General features: G+C 63.4%; 1 protein-coding gene across 2 annotated transcripts; it reads right to left on the bottom strand.

Annotated features, from left to right (window-relative positions):
* Window positions 1-817: 817 nt before the first annotated feature.
* Window positions 818-15,544, bottom strand: ITIH4 (inter-alpha-trypsin inhibitor heavy chain 4). Of its 2 annotated transcripts, none has more exons than XM_051851037.3 (24): window positions 15,443-15,544; window positions 14,694-14,854; window positions 12,973-13,077; window positions 12,723-12,885; window positions 12,516-12,626; window positions 11,883-12,011; window positions 11,210-11,326; window positions 10,825-10,993; window positions 10,638-10,757; window positions 10,341-10,522; window positions 10,075-10,260; window positions 8,072-8,211; window positions 7,751-7,905; window positions 7,516-7,542; window positions 7,232-7,294; window positions 7,058-7,108; window positions 6,695-6,850; window positions 5,654-5,743; window positions 5,450-5,476; window positions 5,247-5,363; window positions 4,412-4,586; window positions 1,639-1,793; window positions 1,443-1,533; window positions 818-1,035 (listed from the first exon to the last, which is right to left on the bottom strand). In XM_051851037.3, the coding sequence occupies exons 1-24, from the start codon at window positions 15,530-15,532 to the stop codon at window positions 966-968; spliced, it is 2,850 nt and encodes a 949-aa protein (XP_051706997.3). In that variant the 5' UTR covers window positions 15,533-15,544; the 3' UTR covers window positions 818-965.
* Window positions 15,545-17,507: the final 1,963 nt, after the last annotated feature.

The following is a 17,507-nucleotide window of genomic DNA, read 5'->3' as shown; positions in this document are numbered from 1 at the left end:
GCTGGCCAGGGGGGACTCTGCTTGAGGCAGAGCAAGGGGCACATGTGCTGGGGAAGGGGGCATCAGCCTGGGAAAGCCAGGAGCACAAAGGGAGTGGCATGCGGCCCTGAGGTCAGTTTTCCCATCTGTGAAATGGGAAGAACCATCCTGCCAGATGGAGGGCGAGCCTATTATGCCTCCAGCAAAGCACTAGGCTGCCGTTAGCCCTCAGCCACGGGCACCACAGAGGCCGAGGACTGGGGTGGGAGGGGTACCTGAGCACGGGTGGAAGCGGCCTACACGGTTTCCGGTCATCCCGGAGGAGCCCCTGTCTGCCCTGCTGCTCTAGCCAGCAGCCAAGTGAGGGGGCCAGGAGGAAGGCAGGTCCCCGTCGTCCTCTCCCAACACACAGGCCAAAGTAGGTAGCTGTTCTCTCCCCAGTCCCTGGTCACCCTGGCTCCGCCTGCCCCTGCCTACGACCTGGCCATCTGCACACGGGCAGTGCGGTGTGGCGTGGTGGGGTGCACACAGCCTGTGCCGGCCCGGCACAGCTCTCCCGGGACAGGGGCACGGTTCACTCAGATTCTTTTAGTGAAACCTTGTTTTCCCAGCCTGGGGGACTGTAAAGCAGACGGGACCTTGTTCAGCCCCGGGTGCTGGCCAGGGGCTGCAGCAGCATTTTAAATGGGTGGTTTGCTCTTGGCTCCCTGTTTGTACCACGCAGGGACTTGACTTAAAGCTGACTGTGGCCTTGCTGACCACAGGACCTTGAGCACTGTGACAGATGCTAACGCGGACACGGCCCAGGGTGTGCCCAGATGCAACCACACACAGTGACTCCCTGGGCTCACCGCTTTATTTGGAAAGAGTGGGAACCTCCTGCCCCCTGGGATCCGGCCCCCCAGGTGGCCCTGCGGTCACAAGGTGGCCCCCATCTGGAGGCAGCAGGTGGCATGAGCTCTGGCGCAGGGCTCCTCCCAGCAGAACTACAGCTCCACAGACCAGCAGGCAGTCTCCCTTCCCGGAGGCCCCTCTTGGAAATCCAGCCTGTGCTCTCTGGGATGGGTGCATAGACAGACAGACAGACAGGTGGTCAACAAATCTCAGGGGTGCTGGGGAGACAGCAACATGGAAAGTGCAGAGTCCCAGGGTCCCTCTAGAACTCCCGCCAGTACAGGCCAAACGAGGCCCAGCCACCCCCAGGGTGACCCAAGGCGACCCGGTAGGGGTGGAGGGGAGAGGGCCTCTGCTCTGCCCGGCCACCCCGTGACCTCGGAGCCAATGTGTTTCCGGGGCCTGATCCCACTGTCCTTTGTGGGTTCGCCATGAGCTGCTGCGGCGTGCCTCAGGCATCCACCTCTCTCTGACTGCTTCTAGTCCCTGGGTAAGGACGGATGGGGCCCTGCAGAGCCCAGTCCCCCAGCCCCCGCTCCACGGGCGGGCTCCATGGCCTGTGCTGTCACCTGGTGACAAGGTAGTCAGCCTGAGCCTTCAGGATCCACTGGTCGGCTGCCGTAGGGGAAGGCCTCAAGAGCACGCGGGGGTAAAACTGGCCTGAGACACAAAGGTTGGGTCAGCAAGGGGCGAGGCCAGGGAGAGGCCGGGGAGGGGCACCGCCCGTTCCCGGGCAGTAGGACGCCTGGGCCGCGGGCAGAGTACCAATGGTCCCCTTGACACTGCTGGAGAAGCGGTCAGTGTCGTGGAGGAGCAGCAGCAGTCCCATCTTGGGGCCATCCCAGGGCAACAGGCCGACGGTCACTCTGTGGAGGCCCCCGATCAGCAGGAGCCCTGTGTCGTCCATGGTCATCTTCAGGCTGTGGAGAAACCCAGCCTCCTAAGCAGGTGCGGAGACAGCAGCCCGGACCACCAGCAGGTGAGGTGGGCAGGGGCTGGGGCTCTGCTCTTGCCCAGGTGCTCACGTGGGCCTTGGGAGCAAAGACCCTGAAAGTGTGCCGACTTCATCTCCCTCACGGGCAAAATGGGGCCAAAGTTAACTCAAAGGCACCGAGTTTCTCCAGCATTGTAAAATAAAATAAAATAAAATAAAATAAAATAAAATAAAATAAAACAAAACAAAACAAAACAAAACAATGCTCCTTTTCCTGATCTTACATCGGGACCTCATGATTGAGTGCCCTATGCTTAGAGGTCCCCCTGATAGGTCTACTCTGTCCCTTCTGTGTTCATGGCTGGTGCCACTTCCATGGGATTATGTGTTTTATTTTTTATTTATTTATTTATTTTGACAGGCAGAGTGGACAGTGAGAGAGAGAGAGAGACAGAGAGAAAGGTCTTCCTTTTCCATTGGTTCACCCCCCAATGGCCGCTGCTTCCTCCTGGTCTCCCATGCGGGTGCAGGGCCCAAGGACCTGGGCCATCCTCCACTGCCCTCCCAGGCCACAGCAGAGAGCTGGACTGGAAGAGGAGCAACCGGGACAGAATCCAGTGCCCCGACTGGGACTAGAACCCGGGGTGCCGGCACCGCAGGCGGAGGATTAGCCTAGTGAGCTGCGGCACCGGCCGGGATCATGTGTTTTAGTGTCCAGAGGGTGAGTCTCTCCCAGTTCCATCCCATCCTCTCTTCCTTGGAAAGGTCACGGGAATTCTTGCTGTTTTGGCTTTCTTGGCAATGTCAGGCTCCTTTATGCATGCAGCATAAGACCCTACTGTCACTCCGAGATTATTGTCACTGTCCCAACCCACCTGACTCAACCTAGAAGCCATGGTGTGGTGCAGGCACGCAGTGCACAAGTTTAGAGTTTGCTTGGGACTCCCGGGTCCCACATCAGAGTCTAGGCTGCAGTTCTAGCGACTCCACTTCTGACCCAGCTTCCTACTAATGCATCCTGGGAGGCAGCAGGTGACAGCTCAAGTACTTAGGTCCCTGGCATCCACGTGAGAGATGTGGACTCAGTTCTGGGGTCCTGGCTTTGGCCTGGTCCAGTGCTGACTATTGCAAGCATCTGGGAGCGTGAACCAGCAGATCCAAGATTTCTCTATTTCTCCCTTTCAAATGAGATGAAAAAAATAATTATTTTTAAATAAGTTAAATTTAAAAACCATGGTTTATTATTTATTATTTATTATTTATTATCTTTGAGAGTACCTCAAAAAGTTCCTAGAGAAATAGGATTAAGACAGAAGTTTATTTTGCTGCAAAAACAAAACAGAACAAAACAAAACACTAGGGGCCAGTGCTGTGGCACAGTGGGTTAAAGCCCTGGCCTGCCGTGCCAGCATCCCATATGGATAGCAGTTCAAATCTGTCTGCTCCAACTCTGATCCAGCTCTCTGCTATGGCCTGGGAAAGCAGTAGAAGATGGCCCAAGTCCCTGGGCCCCTGCACATGCATGAGAACTCCTGGCTCCTGGCTTTGGATCAGCTCAGCTCCAGCTGTTGCAGCCATTTGGGGAGTGAACCAGCAGATGGAGGATCCCCACCCCCGGATCTACCTCTAATTCTGTCTTTCAGATAAATAAAATAAATCTTTTTAAAAAATACATTGAAATCAAATACTTGAGGAGATTTAAAAAATTTGATGGGAGATGGGTGTTCTGAAAAAAACTAGGCTCAGATTTTCAACGTTTTTTGCGGTCAAACTTATCTTTTTGCTGCATTTTCCGGGGACTTTCCCAAGTCCCCGTGTGCGTCTTTTAGAGATCGTGAATGTACTCGGGGTTTCTATGAGCGCCAGGAACAGGCGTTCCATGTGCCTGAGTCTCTCCAAGGCACAGAAATGCTATCGACCCCCGGGCATCCACCAGACACAAGCTTCCAGACCTCCTGGGAAATGGGTGAGCCTTGCAGAAGAGGCCTCTGGGTTTCCAGGGTCGCCCTCACGCTTCGGGTGGAAACAGGGACCTGCTGCTGGCTCAGGGAGGGGCCGACGGACAAGGCTCTCCTCCCTGGGGAACAGGTGGGCGCTGGCTCAGGCTGGGGGCTCAGCCCCTCTCGGAGGCCTGCTGTGACCTGCAGAGCAGTGAGCAGTCCCTGGAAGGTCTAGGGTGGGGGGGCCACGCCACCCAGAGTGCTGTCCCCTACCCACTGTCTGACAGCTGGACTCTGTCCCCACCGGAGCTCAGGGCGATGCTCATGAGGTCTGCTGCGGACCGCGCTCTGGACCTCTCCTCCCCCCATGCTCACCAGGCTGGCGCCACCCGCCCCCCCGCCCCGTGCCGTTCCCTCACTGCACCCCCACCCCCACCCCACCCCCACCGCCACGATGATGAATCGCAGGTGAGAACCCGAGGCTCCAGCTGCAGCAAAGGAGCAGCAGCTCACACTGGGCTCGGGGGAGGGGCCGGGCTGCCCAGGACGGCTCACTGCTCCTTGCAGCCCTGTAGCCCCCTGTAGGGGACGTGGCCCAGCCCCTCCCCCGCCCTCTGCCACCACCTCCCCGAGCTGGTGCAGCCAGAGAGGCCGGCGCGCTTACCCCGGCAGCGAGTTGAACAGCGTCTTCCTCCACTTGTACTCCCAGTTTCTCCGGTTCCGAGTCACCACCACCTGCTCAGGGGTCGCGTGAACCTGCAGCTCGGGCTTCCGGACCGTCACCTTGATCCACGAGAACCCAGCCTTCTCCATCTCGTACTGGCCAGTCACCTCGATCCCTGAGCAGGCCCAGCCAGGGAGGTCACGGCGCGGCCCCAGCCCCCAGGGCCACCTCCCAGCTGTCTCCAGCACTCCTCTCCTGGGGCCTGCTGTCCACAACCTCCCCTGGCCCCCAGGGCCTCCAGCGGGCATCGCAGGGGCCCTGAGCTCAGCCCTCAGCAGAGACCTCTGAGAAAGGAGGTCACTGAGGCCCTGCGACAGGCCTGGGCCTGGGCTAATCGCTGGCTCCTGGTGGCAGGGAGCCCACAGACGCCTGGGCCTGGGTGGTGGCGGTGGAACTCTGTCACCCACCCCTCGGGCTATGGGGACCTGGGAGAGCAGCTCAGTGGGCAGGGGGCATGAGCACCCGCAAAGGCACGCATGCCTAAATCTGCCTTGCCCGTTGCCCCAGTGCGACCAGAGGGTGGGGGCCCCGTGCTGTGCAGGCCCCGATCTCTCCATCTGCAATGTTTTCAGCCATTCTGCTGCTCATCTGCCAAGGCCCGGCTACTCCTGGGGAGCTGGGCAGTTCCCCTGCCCTTGTGCCTCGCTTCTGGGCTTATCTGAGCCAGGCCACCCCCACCCCGGGGGCTGCGAGTGGGTGTCGAGGCACGGGGCATCCTCCCGGGTTACGCGTGTCTCCGGGGGCAGGGAGGAGTGGACCTGAGTGGGCCTCGCACCTTGGACAGGGTCCGAGATCAGGTTTAAGGGTCCGTGAATGTTCTTGAAGTCCACGCAGAGCTTGTCCACATCTTGGCCGTGCAGCGGCAGAATGACCGAAGGAACCTGCAAGGGGGCTGGGACGGCCGGGCATGGCTCGTGGGGCAAGCAGAGCAGGCTGGGGGCAGAGGCGGGGCGGGGCGGGGCGGGGGCAGCAGCTTACCTGGGGGCGAATCGGTCACGGCTTTCTCTAAAGGAAGACAAAGGCTGGGTGTCGGCAGTCTCTCACCAGGGATGCAGATGGGGTAGGGACAGGTGTGACAAGGGCTCCCTTAGCACTTCAACCTGGGGACACACTGGAGCGCCCCCACCCACAGTCTTGGCATTAGGACAAGAAGCCACTCTGGGGGCTCTGGCCTAGGGGTACCTTTGCTTCCCGAGTCCACGTCATCCAACGTGGTTTGACTGGGAGCTGAAGACATGGGTGGCACCGTCACAGGTATCCGTGTAGCAGCCCCTGGAAATGGGGGGGGGGGTCACACCCTGCAGCCGGCCCCGCCCCCTCCACCCGGACCTCCGACCAGAGCCTCTCTTCTCACACACAGCCAGGGTCTCCAACAGAAGAGCGTGGCGCCAGGGAAAACGCTAGGGAGACGGGGCGGGGGCAGCCCGGCGCCGCAGCCCAGTCTGAGTCCAGATGAGGGGATCAGAAATAGCCTGAGAGACCTCTGCTGGCTTCAGGGATGGAGGAAGCCTTCCCTTTCTAGGAGGTTCCATCGCCAGTCTCCAGAGTGCAACGCGGCCTATTCAGTCACAGTCCTGCCTGGGGCGGGGCTGCCGGATGGCTGTGGGTGTCTTGGGAGGAAGGGAGTGGTGTCGAGCTCCCTGATGCCAGCTCCGGCCAGTCCCTTCCCCTCCAGGGTCCTGGGTCCCCTCTGCACAAGCAGCGCGGGGGAGGTCGCTGTGTCAGGGGTTACGACCTGACCCCCCCCCCACCCCCAGTACCACTGAAACAGCTGAGACAAAACGCTGAGGACAAGGCGAGGGGCTGGCTGAGAGCTGGGCAGGCCAGCGCAGCCCTGTTAGGAAATGCTGACCCTTCACCGACCACCCTGCTGCTGGCGCCTGCACGGCCAGGTCAGAGCACCCGTGTGAGCCCTGGAGGCTCCGATTCCGATGCAGCTCCCCGCTAAGGCATTGAGAACGCAGCCGGAGATGGCCCAAGGGCTTGGGCCCCTGCCACGCTTGTGGGAGACCCGGATAAAGTTCCTGGCTTCAGCCTGGCCCAGTCCACTAAAGCCACCCGGGGAGTGCGCAGTGGATGGAAGATCTCTGCCTCTATCACTCTGCCTTTCAAATAAATAAGCACTGGTTTGGAAGAGCTGTTCCTGCAGTGAGCTGACCCCGTGCCCGAGCTCGGAGCCCCTGCGGGGAAGCCGAGGCCCTCGGCCGTGAGGAGGTGGCTTACAGAGCTTCAAGTTCCGCAGCAGCTCTCGGGTCGGAAGGTTCAAGAGATGAGGAGGAAGAGAGGCGAGAGGAGCGTGGAGATGCCCGGGGTATTTAAATCTCGTGGGAGAAGTGTCCACGCTGAATCGGGGACTCAGCAGGGGCCTGGAAGCTATGTCTTTGGAAAAGTCGGCACGTGCATTGGAAACCTACACCAGGAGTGGGATGTGGAGGGGCAGGGCCCTCTCCTCCCGCCCTCCCCTCCAAGCCAGGAATCAATCAGTGCTGGCCCAGCAGTGGCCCAGCCCCCGTCAGCCCCCCTGAGCTATGCCCCCAGGATATCACTCCGCACCTCCCCCCCGGCCCCACAGTGCCCCTCAGCTACCTTGTCCACTCAGCTTTCTTCTTCGGGGAAAAGAGGGTTCTTCATAGCTGCCTGCTAATGACACACACTTGAACCTGAGCACCAGCCCCTCACCAGTCGGGTGAGCCAGGCGAGGTGCTTCCCCCCCCCCCCCCAGCCAGGGGCAGACCCTTCCCCCTTGGCCCTCCTTTGCACCTTTTTGTACTCTTTGTATGAGGTGTTTTTGTCCTTTGTGGAGAAATCCGGAGAAAGTAGGCCCTGGAAATCAGTGAGATCTGGGTTTGCTTCCTGGACCCACTTTTATGGGGCCGCAGGACGAGGGCCCGAGGGACAGCCGACATGGAGACAAACAGGTGACAAGTGCACCAGCATGCGCAGACACCATGCTCCTGCCCTGGCCAGCGACCTTGCAGGGTTGCTGCACTGGGCTCTGTGTCAGCGCGCCGCCCAGCCAGCGTGTGAGGGCTCGGGGCTCTTACCTCCCTTGTAGGCCTGCTTGTGCTTATCTGCAGGGAACAGGGGCAGAGTTAGATGGATGAGTGACTGAACGGCTGTCAGGGTGCCCTAACCACACAGGTGCCGTGAACTGGGGGAGCCAAGAGCTGGGGGCTCCTCAGGGAGAGGTGTCCTGGGGAGTTCGTGGCCGGCAGGGCTGGGGTCCTGGGTTAGGCAGCAGGGGAGAATGCTGGGTCAAAACCCCGCGCCCACACTCACCATCCTGGGAGGGCTTCTCAGCAACTTGAGCCTGCCCTTGGCCTTCGGGCTTGGTGACCACCATGGACGTGAGAGGAGTGACAAAGCTATAGTCGAGTGACAGGTTCCGGGCTCGGGACTCGAGGGCTCGCTGTTGGGCCTTGGGCGCATAAACCCTGAAGGGGGAGGGCGGCGGCGCTCAGGAGGCCCCTGGGTGCCTGGCCAGATCGTCCCTCCCAGCCAGCCTTCTCTGGGGCCGGGAACCCCCGGGGGGACCCCGAGGCTCCTGCCAGGCCAGCGGAAGGCTTGGGAGAGGCCGACAGCCCCGGATCGGCCGCTCACATCTGTTCCAGGAGCTGCTGGATGGTCAAGTACGCCCAGAGTCTCTCCATGAAGCTGCCGAAGACGTACTGGCGGCTCCGGAACGCCTCCTCCTGCTCTGCCACGCTGGACTCCATGTAGAAGGTGACGTTCCCCGTGTGCTGCAGACAGGGCCCAGCGAGGGCAGGCACGCTGAGCGCCCGCCGCCTGCGCCCTTCCCAGCCCTGCCCCAGGTCCCTCACGTTGACCGCAAGGGTCGCACTTCCTCTGAGAAGAGGTGGGGGGCAGGGGGAGTGCAGGGGTCCAGGGGTCAGCCATGGAGCCTCCAGGCCTAGGAGGACTTCAGAGGCAGCAAACTACCCGACATGGGCAGAGCCAGGAGCTTGGATCTATGGCCGGCTGGGAGAAACACGAATGAGGCCCCAGCTGCCCTGAGCCCCGTGTGCACCAGAAAGGGCTTCTTTGGGGAAGATGGGGGAGGGGGAGAGCTCAGTGGCAGGGGTGAGAACAGAACTCAAGTGTCATGGCTCTGGACTTGGGGCCCCATGCGCCCCAGTGAGCAGCTCCCCCTGCTCAGGGCCGGGCCCTCTGCTGGGGCCAGCCCCTGGGGGACGATGCCAGGGCAGAACGTGCCCACGCCCTGCAGGGACAGGGCACTTTCCTCCCCAGGAAGGGGCCTGCGGTCTCAGACTGACCCTGCTCGTGCCCTGGGAAACGGGGTCTGAGGGCAGAGGCGGCCCGGGCGTCGCTCCCCACAGCGGCCACAAGGCCCCCTGTATAGCGTCGTGGGTGGGACCTGCACTCTGCTTCTGCTCCCTCCCCAAAACCAGCCAGGGCCTGGCTCCCCGGAGCGCCTGCACCTGCAGGCCACCTGCCCTGACGGTGCCCTCTCCACACCCGCAACTACCTATGGATGCCTTCCCTTGGACGGTGCTGCAGTCTGTTAACTGTACCCGGCCCAATCCCAGGCAGTAACAGGTGAGCTCTGGGGTCGAGGTTTGAGGTGTGCTTTTCAGAACACACAGCTACCCACACAAAGATGCGTCTGTCTGTGAAGTCCCCGCCGCCCCAAGCTCTGCACGTGGGGAGCCCCTGGCTGCCGGGCAGGCGCCAAGGGCAGGAAGCACTCAGGCTAGGCTGGTACTGACCCCGAAGGCTGTACAAGACAAGCACACGACTCACACCCACGCTCACACAGGGCGGTAAGGACCTCCCCATGTCTCCTTTCAGAGAGGCAGAGCTGGGTCTGGGGCCGTGTGGCCTGGCAGTCGGGACTTGGCTACCTCTCCTGAGCTGAAGCCCCAGGTGCCCCCTGCCCAGCTCCCCACCCCTGCAGCCTGCCCACCTGCCACACAACCTGGGAACATTCTCCCCTCTCCCTGCCACCTGGGCTCTGCCCACCTCCTTTTATCCCTCAGTCTCAGCTAAGCCACCTCCAGGAAGCCCTCCCAGATCCCCAGGCCAGGGAGCTGCTCTCCTGAGTCCCTGGCTGTCACAGGGGCAGCCCAGCCTGTGCTCCTTAGTGTGATGGCAGATCCCGGCCTGTCCCCTCCACACACACACCGTGAGGGCAGGGAGAGGCTGGCCTCCCTCGCCCCCGTGTGCTCAGGGCCTACAGAAGGCCCTGGCGCCAGTGGGTGCTCTGTGGAATGATGGGTGGCCCCTGGGAGGAGGCCGCCAGGTGGAGCCTTCCATGGCACAGGGGTCAGGGCACTGTGTGCTGAGCTGGGCTCCCGGCCTGGCCTGTGCCTCCGGGAGCTCTCAGCCTGGCCATCCGTCAAAGGGGTGCAGCTGTCCCGGCAGGGACCCCGCCTCCACCCTGGCCTTTGTTTACCGAGCACGGTGGCAGTGCTCCACGTGTCGGGCACCGCACGGTGCTCCCGAGAGTCCGGCCCTGGTCTCCTGGAATCTCCACCATGAACCCGCGTGGTGCAGAGACGCGCGGGAGTCCCCTGCCCCGTCCGGGCCGCACAGGTGCAGGCTGCCCCATGTGCCCTGCCCCGGGGCTGCTCGGCCATGCTCACCACCCGCCCGCGGACTTTGGCCGCCAGCACGTCAGGGCTATCGGCCCGCAGCTTCCCGGCCACGACCATCTCGGAGCCCAGGAAGTGCATCCGGAAGCTGTCCCGAGTGACCTCCTCCACGGCGTTGCTTGAGTACTCGAAGGTCACAGACGTCAGTTGCGGGTGGGCCACCTCCTGGTAGAAGTCCTGCGGGGTCACGAGGGCAGGGGTTACCTGGCCGTGCTGGCGCAGCCCCAGCCCGCGGCCTGCCCGCGGCGCGGAGGCACCTGCAGCTGCAGGGCCGCGTCCGAGTCCTCGTAGACGCGCCGGGCCAGGCCGCCGTTGTCCAGCGCCAGCTTCTCCAGGAAGGGGTAGTTGACGTTGAAGCCGAAGCCCAGGCAGAAGAGGCTGTAGCGGCCGCCGATGGCTTCCCGCACGTTCCTCTGGATCTCCGTGGGGTTGGTCTTCCCTGGAGCCGTGGGTGTACGGAAGAGGAGAATAAAACAGAGTCGCTCACTGGCTACTGGTCAACGGTCCCCGTCCCCGCCCCGGGGCCCACGGCTACCGCTGCAGGGCGCCCTCACCCTGCGTGGGCTCCCCATCGGTGAGCAGGATCAGGAGGGAGACGCTCCCCGCGCGCAGCTCCTCCTGCTCGTGGTCCAGCAGGCTCACGGCCAGCAGCAAGGCCTCGTTGATGTCGGTCCCTGCGGGGCGCACGCTCTCAGCTGGTGTCGCAGCAGCCCCTCCCTGCAGGGCGGCGGAGGCACCCACCTCCCGCGGCCTGGATTGCGCCGGCGTAGCTCCTGGCCTCGCTCACGGTCTCCAGCGAGGCTTGCACCAGCGATGTCTTCCACGGGGTCGCTGACGAGCTGAAGAGGATGAGGTTGAACCGGTCTCTGGGGTTGAGGTCATCCAGGATCTTGAGGAGGGCTTCTCGGGTCTGGTCAGCAGGCGAGGAGACAGGGCGGTCACTCGGAGGGAGTCCCTCGGGCTGGCACCTCTGGCCTCGGAACGTGGTACTGGCCCCAGGGGCAGACGCCGGTCTAGGCTGCAGCCGCCCTTGGCCTCCGGAAGTCCACTCCTTCCACCACTCCCAGGAGGAGGGAGGCGGGAGGGCCTGCCTGCCTGCCTGCGGGGCCTGGCTCCCGGGACCTACCTGCTGGATTTTTCTGCCTAGCATGGAGCCGCTCTGGTCGACGATGAAGATCACGGTCTTGGGCATGGTGGGCAGGCCCTCAGGGGCAAAGTGGTGCACGAAATAGCCGTTCTCGATCTGTGGTCAGAGAGAACGCAGCCAGGCGGTCAGCAGCCTGCCGGCCCCCACCCAGCCCCTCGCCCAAATCCTTGGGTTCCCGGGCTCTCCTCGTTCCACTGCCTCTTCCTCCCCGCCGCCCCTAAGCTCCCTAAATGCTCATCATCTCTTCGGACTCAGTCGCTGAGGCATCTCGTACTAAAAGGCTCAGACTTAACAAGCCTGACATCCACAGAAAGGGGGAGAAGACTTCACAAAGATGCGGCAAAGGTGAACATGACGAGGTCAGAAACGTGTGTGAGTAAGGCTACTGCCTTTGAGCGTCAAGCTGAGCCAGGAGCCTCCTGGCAGCCGAGGTGAAGAGGGAAACCCCTCCGATCAGCTCTTCGTGGAGATGAGCCCTTTCTGCCCCGGCAGGGAACGGTCTCAGGGACAACACAACTGAACTGCCTGAGGCTCCCCCGCGCCGAGCCCTGGGGCCCACGGCTAAGGCGGGCTGCTCACGTTCCTCTCGCCGCGGAGCGCCTGAACCCCGGGCTCCGGAGCAGGAACGGAATACCGCCCGGAGTCCACGCACCTGAATGGAGCCTGCGGACTGAGTGTGGTTCACGTCGTAGCGGATGATGAAGCTGCCATTCAGGGCCGTGTCCGGCTGCCCTGCAGCCTGCTGCTGCTGGGACAGCGTGGGTTTGAACCGGATGTGAGCCTGAAGGGACGACGGGAACCGAGGCTGGGGCAGCGGGCGAGGCCGTGCCAACAGCATGCTCCGCCCCCTCTGTCCACCGGAGGGCGGGGCTCCAGGCCGCAGCCCTGGGTCGGTGCTCAGGGAACGCTCAAGCTGACCTGCTGCTGGATGCTTCCAGACAGAGGAGGGGGTGTGAGGGGAGCCCCCCACCGTGCAAGCAGAAGCGGGGCTCAACCTGTGTGAGATCCAGCTGTCTCCTCCTCTCTCCCTGTCGCCAGGGGCCCGCTGTCAGTCAAGCCCTTCCCCTGAGGATGGCAGGACCCACGGGAGGGCCCCGTGCATCCGGGGGCCTCGCCCTCCCTGTCTGCCCAGTGCCAGCAAGGCTGGACACTGAGCTCCCCTGAGCCCCTCCAGCACACGCCCTGCCCGCCAGCCAGCTCTCTGCAGCTGCAGGTTCACGGGGCTGAGCCGAAGCCAGGACGCCCCCCGTCGCACACAGCAAACCACCGGCTTAGGCAGGCCCACCTTGGTCTCATTCTGCGAGGTGACGAGGGCGCGCTCCAGCTCCTGGGTCATGAAGGAGCTCTCTGTCTCCAGGAAGCTGATGCCCTGAGGCTCGAAGATGTGGACGTCCACCTGGGGCGGGACGCGGGTCAGCAGGCCGGCCAGATGCCCGCGCTGGGCCTCCCAGGGGGCGTCCAGCAGGCTCCCGGGGAAGAGGCGCGCAGCTACCTGCAAGTGCTGGACCAGCTGCTGGGGGTGCACTTGGAGCAGCAGCTCGTAGGCTCCCAGGCGCCGCTGGAGCAGCTCCTCGTACACCAGCTGGAAGGTGACCTTGGAGGCGGCGGCCACGCTGACCGACACCTGGAACTGCTCCATCGACCTCCCGGCGGTCCTGGGGCAGCGGATCGAGCCGTGGGCTGAAGGCAGGGGTGGCCTGTGACTCCGCTCCCCTGGAGTGGCCCCCCAGCCCCTGGCTCACTTGACGAGGCTGGCGCTCTGCCCCCTGGCTCTGGCCGCGCTGTACAGCTCCTGGGCTGCAGCCTTCTCTTTCACCTTCCCCGGGTAGGTCACGCCGTCGATGGTCCTGTGGGCGGGAGGCTGCGGCTAGCAAGGCCCCTCCTGCCCCTCCTGGGGGTTGGATCTGGAACCTGTGTGCCTCTTGAACAGTGACCCCTGCCTTTGCCTGAGCCCACTGCCACCTATTATGCACCTACTGCATACGAGACCCTGGGCGTCTGCCTGGCCTGAGGAATGCAGCGTTGGCAAACGTGCATTTTGTGAGTGTGAAAATGCAAGGGAGGCTGCAGAGGAGCGGGCTGGGTCCTGCCCTCTCTTCTCCCTCCCAGTCTGCTCCACATTGCAGCCCGTCCCGTCCACCCAGGGCTGCTTTTGGAGCTGCAGCTGTGCCCAGCCCTGTGGGACAGGGGCTGGGGAGGAGGGCCCCCTGGGTCCCTTGCCCCGCCCTACTCGGGGCGGGCACTCTGGCATCTCTAGGAGTAGCTTCAGACAGCTAGGGGCTGATGGCTGCCTGGGGTGTGGACGTGTTCTTGGTGTGTCCACTGGGGCTCAGAAAGACCTCCGCCCCGTGCCAGGCTGCTTCCCTGGAAGGAAGGTGACTGCTCCAGAACCTCCCTGAGGGGCGGGGGTGGAGGGGCTTGTCAGGTACACCTGTGGCTGTGCCATCGGGGCAGGCGGGCAGCAGCCAGGGCGTCAGGGTATGGGGCCCACCTGCCCGACCTTCCTGGTTCTAACTGAGCCGGGATGGGGAAGGGCAGCGTGGTTCCTCCTCCCCGTGGACAGGACTCAGCCTCTGCCGACGCCCCGCTGGGCCTGCCTAGCCCAGAACCCTGCCCCGTGCTTCTCTGTCTCACACAGCAAAACATCTGGGGCCAGGGAGAGGTGGGGCTAGTCCCAGGTCCTCTTGGCGTCTGTGATGGACCCTGGCCGCCTGCCGGCCTTGGCACTCGTGTTGGATGCTGGCACAGCCACGAGGCCCATGCTGCCGGCTAGGGGCACAGGCCCAGGCTCCGGGGTTAGGAAAGTGGGGACTGCTGGAGTGGGGGTGGGTGGGGAGGGGGCAGCCAGCCACAGGGCCCTGGCACCACTGTCGTTTCCCAGTGGCTCCAAGGTACCTTGGGGACCCCAGCCACTGCCCTCCCCATTCTGGGAGCAGCTTCTCCTGGATACCGGTGATGGGGCGGGGGGGCGGGGCATCCTATCGTGCAAACACTGCCAGACTGAGCCAGGGCAGGTGGCTGAGGACAGCAGTGAGGTTTGTCCCGGGCTCACAGTATCCACAGCAATCGTAGGGGCTCCCAGGGTGGCCGGAGCAGGCATGCTGGCTGCAGTACCCCAGCTTGGGGTGTGACCAGGAAGACACGCCCCTCACCCCAAGGTAACTGATGGGGGAGAGCCCAGGAATGAGGACATTGCGGTATTGAGAGCTGGAGCCTGCTTTGGGGTGACTCCCTCCTGCCGGGCTCTGATCTCAGGATGCCCCCAAGTTTGTGCTCCACATGGGGGCCATGGTTCTCCACACCTCGGGGTGATGGTGGGACAATGCAATGGTCAGAGAGAACGGGCGAGGGCCACGGGCCAGCCCCTGCTCGCCGTGGGGCCTACACGCAGAGGTGTGTCCTGGCAGCCGAGCCCTTTGGCAGAGGGCCAGGCGGGTGGGCACGGGCCAGGGGAGACGCCTACATGGAGAAGTTGGTGATGAAGGCTTTCCTGGGCAGCTCCAGCTGGAAGGTGGCCTCCTGCAACGTCTCGGCCCTGTTGACCACGCGGCTGGTGACCACGGTGCGGGCAAATCGCGACGAGACCTCTGAGTGCATGGTGAGGCTGTAGATGTCGATGCCATTCTGGCCAGGGCAACAGAAGGGGGGCGGAGCGAGTCAGCACCACCCAGCTTGGACGCGACTGCCCAGCCCTGGCCAGCCGAGTCGCTGACCAGGCCTGAGGCTGCAGTCAGTGGAGATTTCACACGTGGGCATTAGTGCGCAGTCAGAGGCAGTTGCCGTGGGCCGGGCTGCTGTGCCAGGCTCTGTACTCGGCACCTGGCAGGTCTCAGGGGTTCCACGTTCACAGCAAGGTCCCGAGTGGGGCCCTCTATTTCCTGCTTCACAGATGAAGAGACTGACACAGCACAAACAATGGCTCTGAGGTCATACTCTTGGGAGCCACCAGGCCGGGTGCAGAGAGAGGTGTCTTAGCCACCCTGCCCTCTGCCGGCCTCAAGGGGCAATTGCTAAGCCACGTTTCTGCAGCTGTAAAATGGAAGAATCCGTGGAAGGCCTAGCGGCAGTGCCTGGTGGGTGGCAGCGCCGTTTCTCTGCATAGTCTCTCCCGCCTGCACCTGAGCTTAACACGCCGGTGCATGGCCCACCCCCCACCCAGCTCACCGGCTCACTCGCAGGCAAGCACACCGACCCCTGGGGAGTAGCTGCTACCTTTTGGGCGACAGCGGGCGCAAGGCCAGCATGCAGCGAGAGCAGGCCCAGCACGAAGACACGGGTGCACGCAAGCGCTGGGGTTTCCATTGCGACTCCAGTGCCTGCTGGGCTGCTCCTGAACTCAAGAGCAAGCGGGGAGTGAATCAGTAACTTGCTCACGGCCCGCCCCTACAGACGCCAGTTACAGGAAAGTGAGAGCTACAAGCCAAAAACCCAGTGGCCTCAGATCAGCAGGTAGATGACGATGTCCCCTTGACCCTGACCCTGGCAGGGGCAGAAACGGATTCTGAAAAAAGGCAGCCCCAGGCTGGAGGTGGATGCTGAGCCTTCCAGAACCTTCCCGGGCACAACCCCTCACACAGGGCACTCCACATCTAAGCCCAGGAGGACCAGGGGGGCAGGGCGGGGACGGAGCCACACCTGCTCCCCTGAAGTCCTGCATGGGAGGGAAACGGGGGATGGCCAGGGTGAGGGGCCAGTGCAGGCAGCTTCCTGGAGGACGGTGGCCTTGGCAGCCGGGTGGGCCTGATGAGGCTCGTGGAGGTATCCGGTGCAGCAAGATGTACCAGGCCTAGGGCAGGGTGGGTCTGCCCCAGTCCCGGAGTGAAAGGGGCTGAGCCCAGGAGCCCCCCTCTTTCTCCTGGGCTCCCAGGCTGCTCCTTGGGTCCATTGATTTAGCCAGGGCTCTGGGTTCACGCCCAGCAAGAACCCACTTTACAATATGAACCCAGGGTCCCAAGATGCCACACCCGGGGGCCCTGGGGTCTGACACTGGGGACCCCCAGGCAGGGCGGCTCACTGAAAGCAGAGTTCTTGAGGGGCCGCTGGCGGGGGTGTTCACTCTGCCAAGGGGCTCGTCGCTCACAGCGCAAGGGGGAGGGCCCAACGCTGCTGTCACCAGCAGTGCGACGCTGCCGCAGCCCAGACCCCCTGGAGTGCCTGCCACCCAAGGGCCTGGGCTGGGTTCCCGGGGGCACCTCACGGTTTGCCCTCAGGAGGGCTGAGGTGCCACTTTCACAACCAACAGCACCAAGACAAACAAACGCCAGGTGCTCCGGAAGCAGCTGGGCCCTGGGGCCCCAGGAGGCCAGCTCCCGAGCCCACGGTCACAGATGAGTCATCAAAGTGGCCAGGTGCCCAGCCCTAGGTCAGGAAGGAGGACAGCACAGTGACAACAGCCCCAAGAGGGCCGGCGTGCCGAGGATCCATGCAAGGCCCCGGGGAGGGCAGGGGACGGCTCCCCCCAACCCCCAGCCCAGGAGCCCGCCTCCCTCAAGGGCCGCAGAGCCTGGCACTGGGGACTGCACCGCAGACGCTCGCTCTAGAGCTACAAGCAGAATGTTCCCTCCCTCTGCACGAACACGGCCAGTATGGGCACTTCCGGGCGGCACGGGCACTTCCGTCCAGCGCCCCTCTTTCGCTCTGGGAGATTGACGGATTCTGCAGCCCTTCGGGACCCAGGGGAAGCGCCTCCCTCAGGGGCCTGGCCGGTCCTGTCCACACTGCAGGGCTGCTCTCCTGGGGCAGAGCCTGGGACCAGAGCTAGATAAGGGGGTCAGGCTGGCAGCTCTATCTGCCCAGGGCACAGCAGGGGCCTCCCAGCAGGTGACAGCCCTGAGGTGGGCACTGCCAGCCCAGCCAGTCCAGCCCGTCCATGACCTTGCTGTCACATGGGGACAGGTCTCTCTAGTCTCCCGGATGGGACAGCCTGGTGCACACAGGAGACCCAGGCCTGGGAAGAGAGGAGTCACACAGGGGCAGGACTGCCACGCTCTCGTGCCCCAGGTAGCACGGTGGCAGCAGGAAGGGTGCAGTGCACTCCACTGTGCGGGAGACAGGAACCGGGGAGAGAGGGGGGCCTGGGTCTGGCCAGCGGACACACAGGCAGCAAGGCCAGGCCGCACAGGGGCTCCTCGGCCCTGCAGAACCCTGGGCACCTGAGCTGCCACTCAAGGGCGTCCGTGGCAGGTTGGAGATGCGGGATGGCTCAGGCTCCACTTCAGCTCCGCTGTTGTAGAGGCTCCGAAACCGGGCAGGTGGGGCTGAAGCGCTCTTCCTAGGG

This window comes from Oryctolagus cuniculus, chromosome 10 (genome assembly GCF_051225735.1).
Source record: "Oryctolagus cuniculus isolate XC-2025 breed Fujian yellow rabbit chromosome 10, ASM5122573v1, whole genome shotgun sequence".
NCBI classification, from domain to species: domain Eukaryota; kingdom Metazoa; phylum Chordata; class Mammalia; order Lagomorpha; family Leporidae; genus Oryctolagus; species Oryctolagus cuniculus.
The sequence above is the reverse complement of the archived record's forward strand: the minus strand, read 5'-3'. Positions and strand labels throughout refer to the sequence as shown.

Excerpts from the sequence above, each read along its gene's own strand:
- ITIH4 (XM_051851037.3), bottom strand. The coding sequence starts at position 15,532 with ATGGAAACCCCAGCGCTTGCGTGCACCCGTGTCTTCGTGCTGGGCCTG. Across the intron at positions 10,994-11,209 it reads TAGGCAGAAAAATCCAGCAG|ACCCGAGAAGCCCTCCTCAA; the intron begins GTAGGTCCCGGG and ends CCTGCTGACCAG. Across the intron at positions 7,906-8,071 it reads CAGCAGCTCCTGGAACAGAT|GGTTTATGCGCCCAAGGCCC; the intron begins GTGAGCGGCCGA and ends CTCCCCCTTCAG.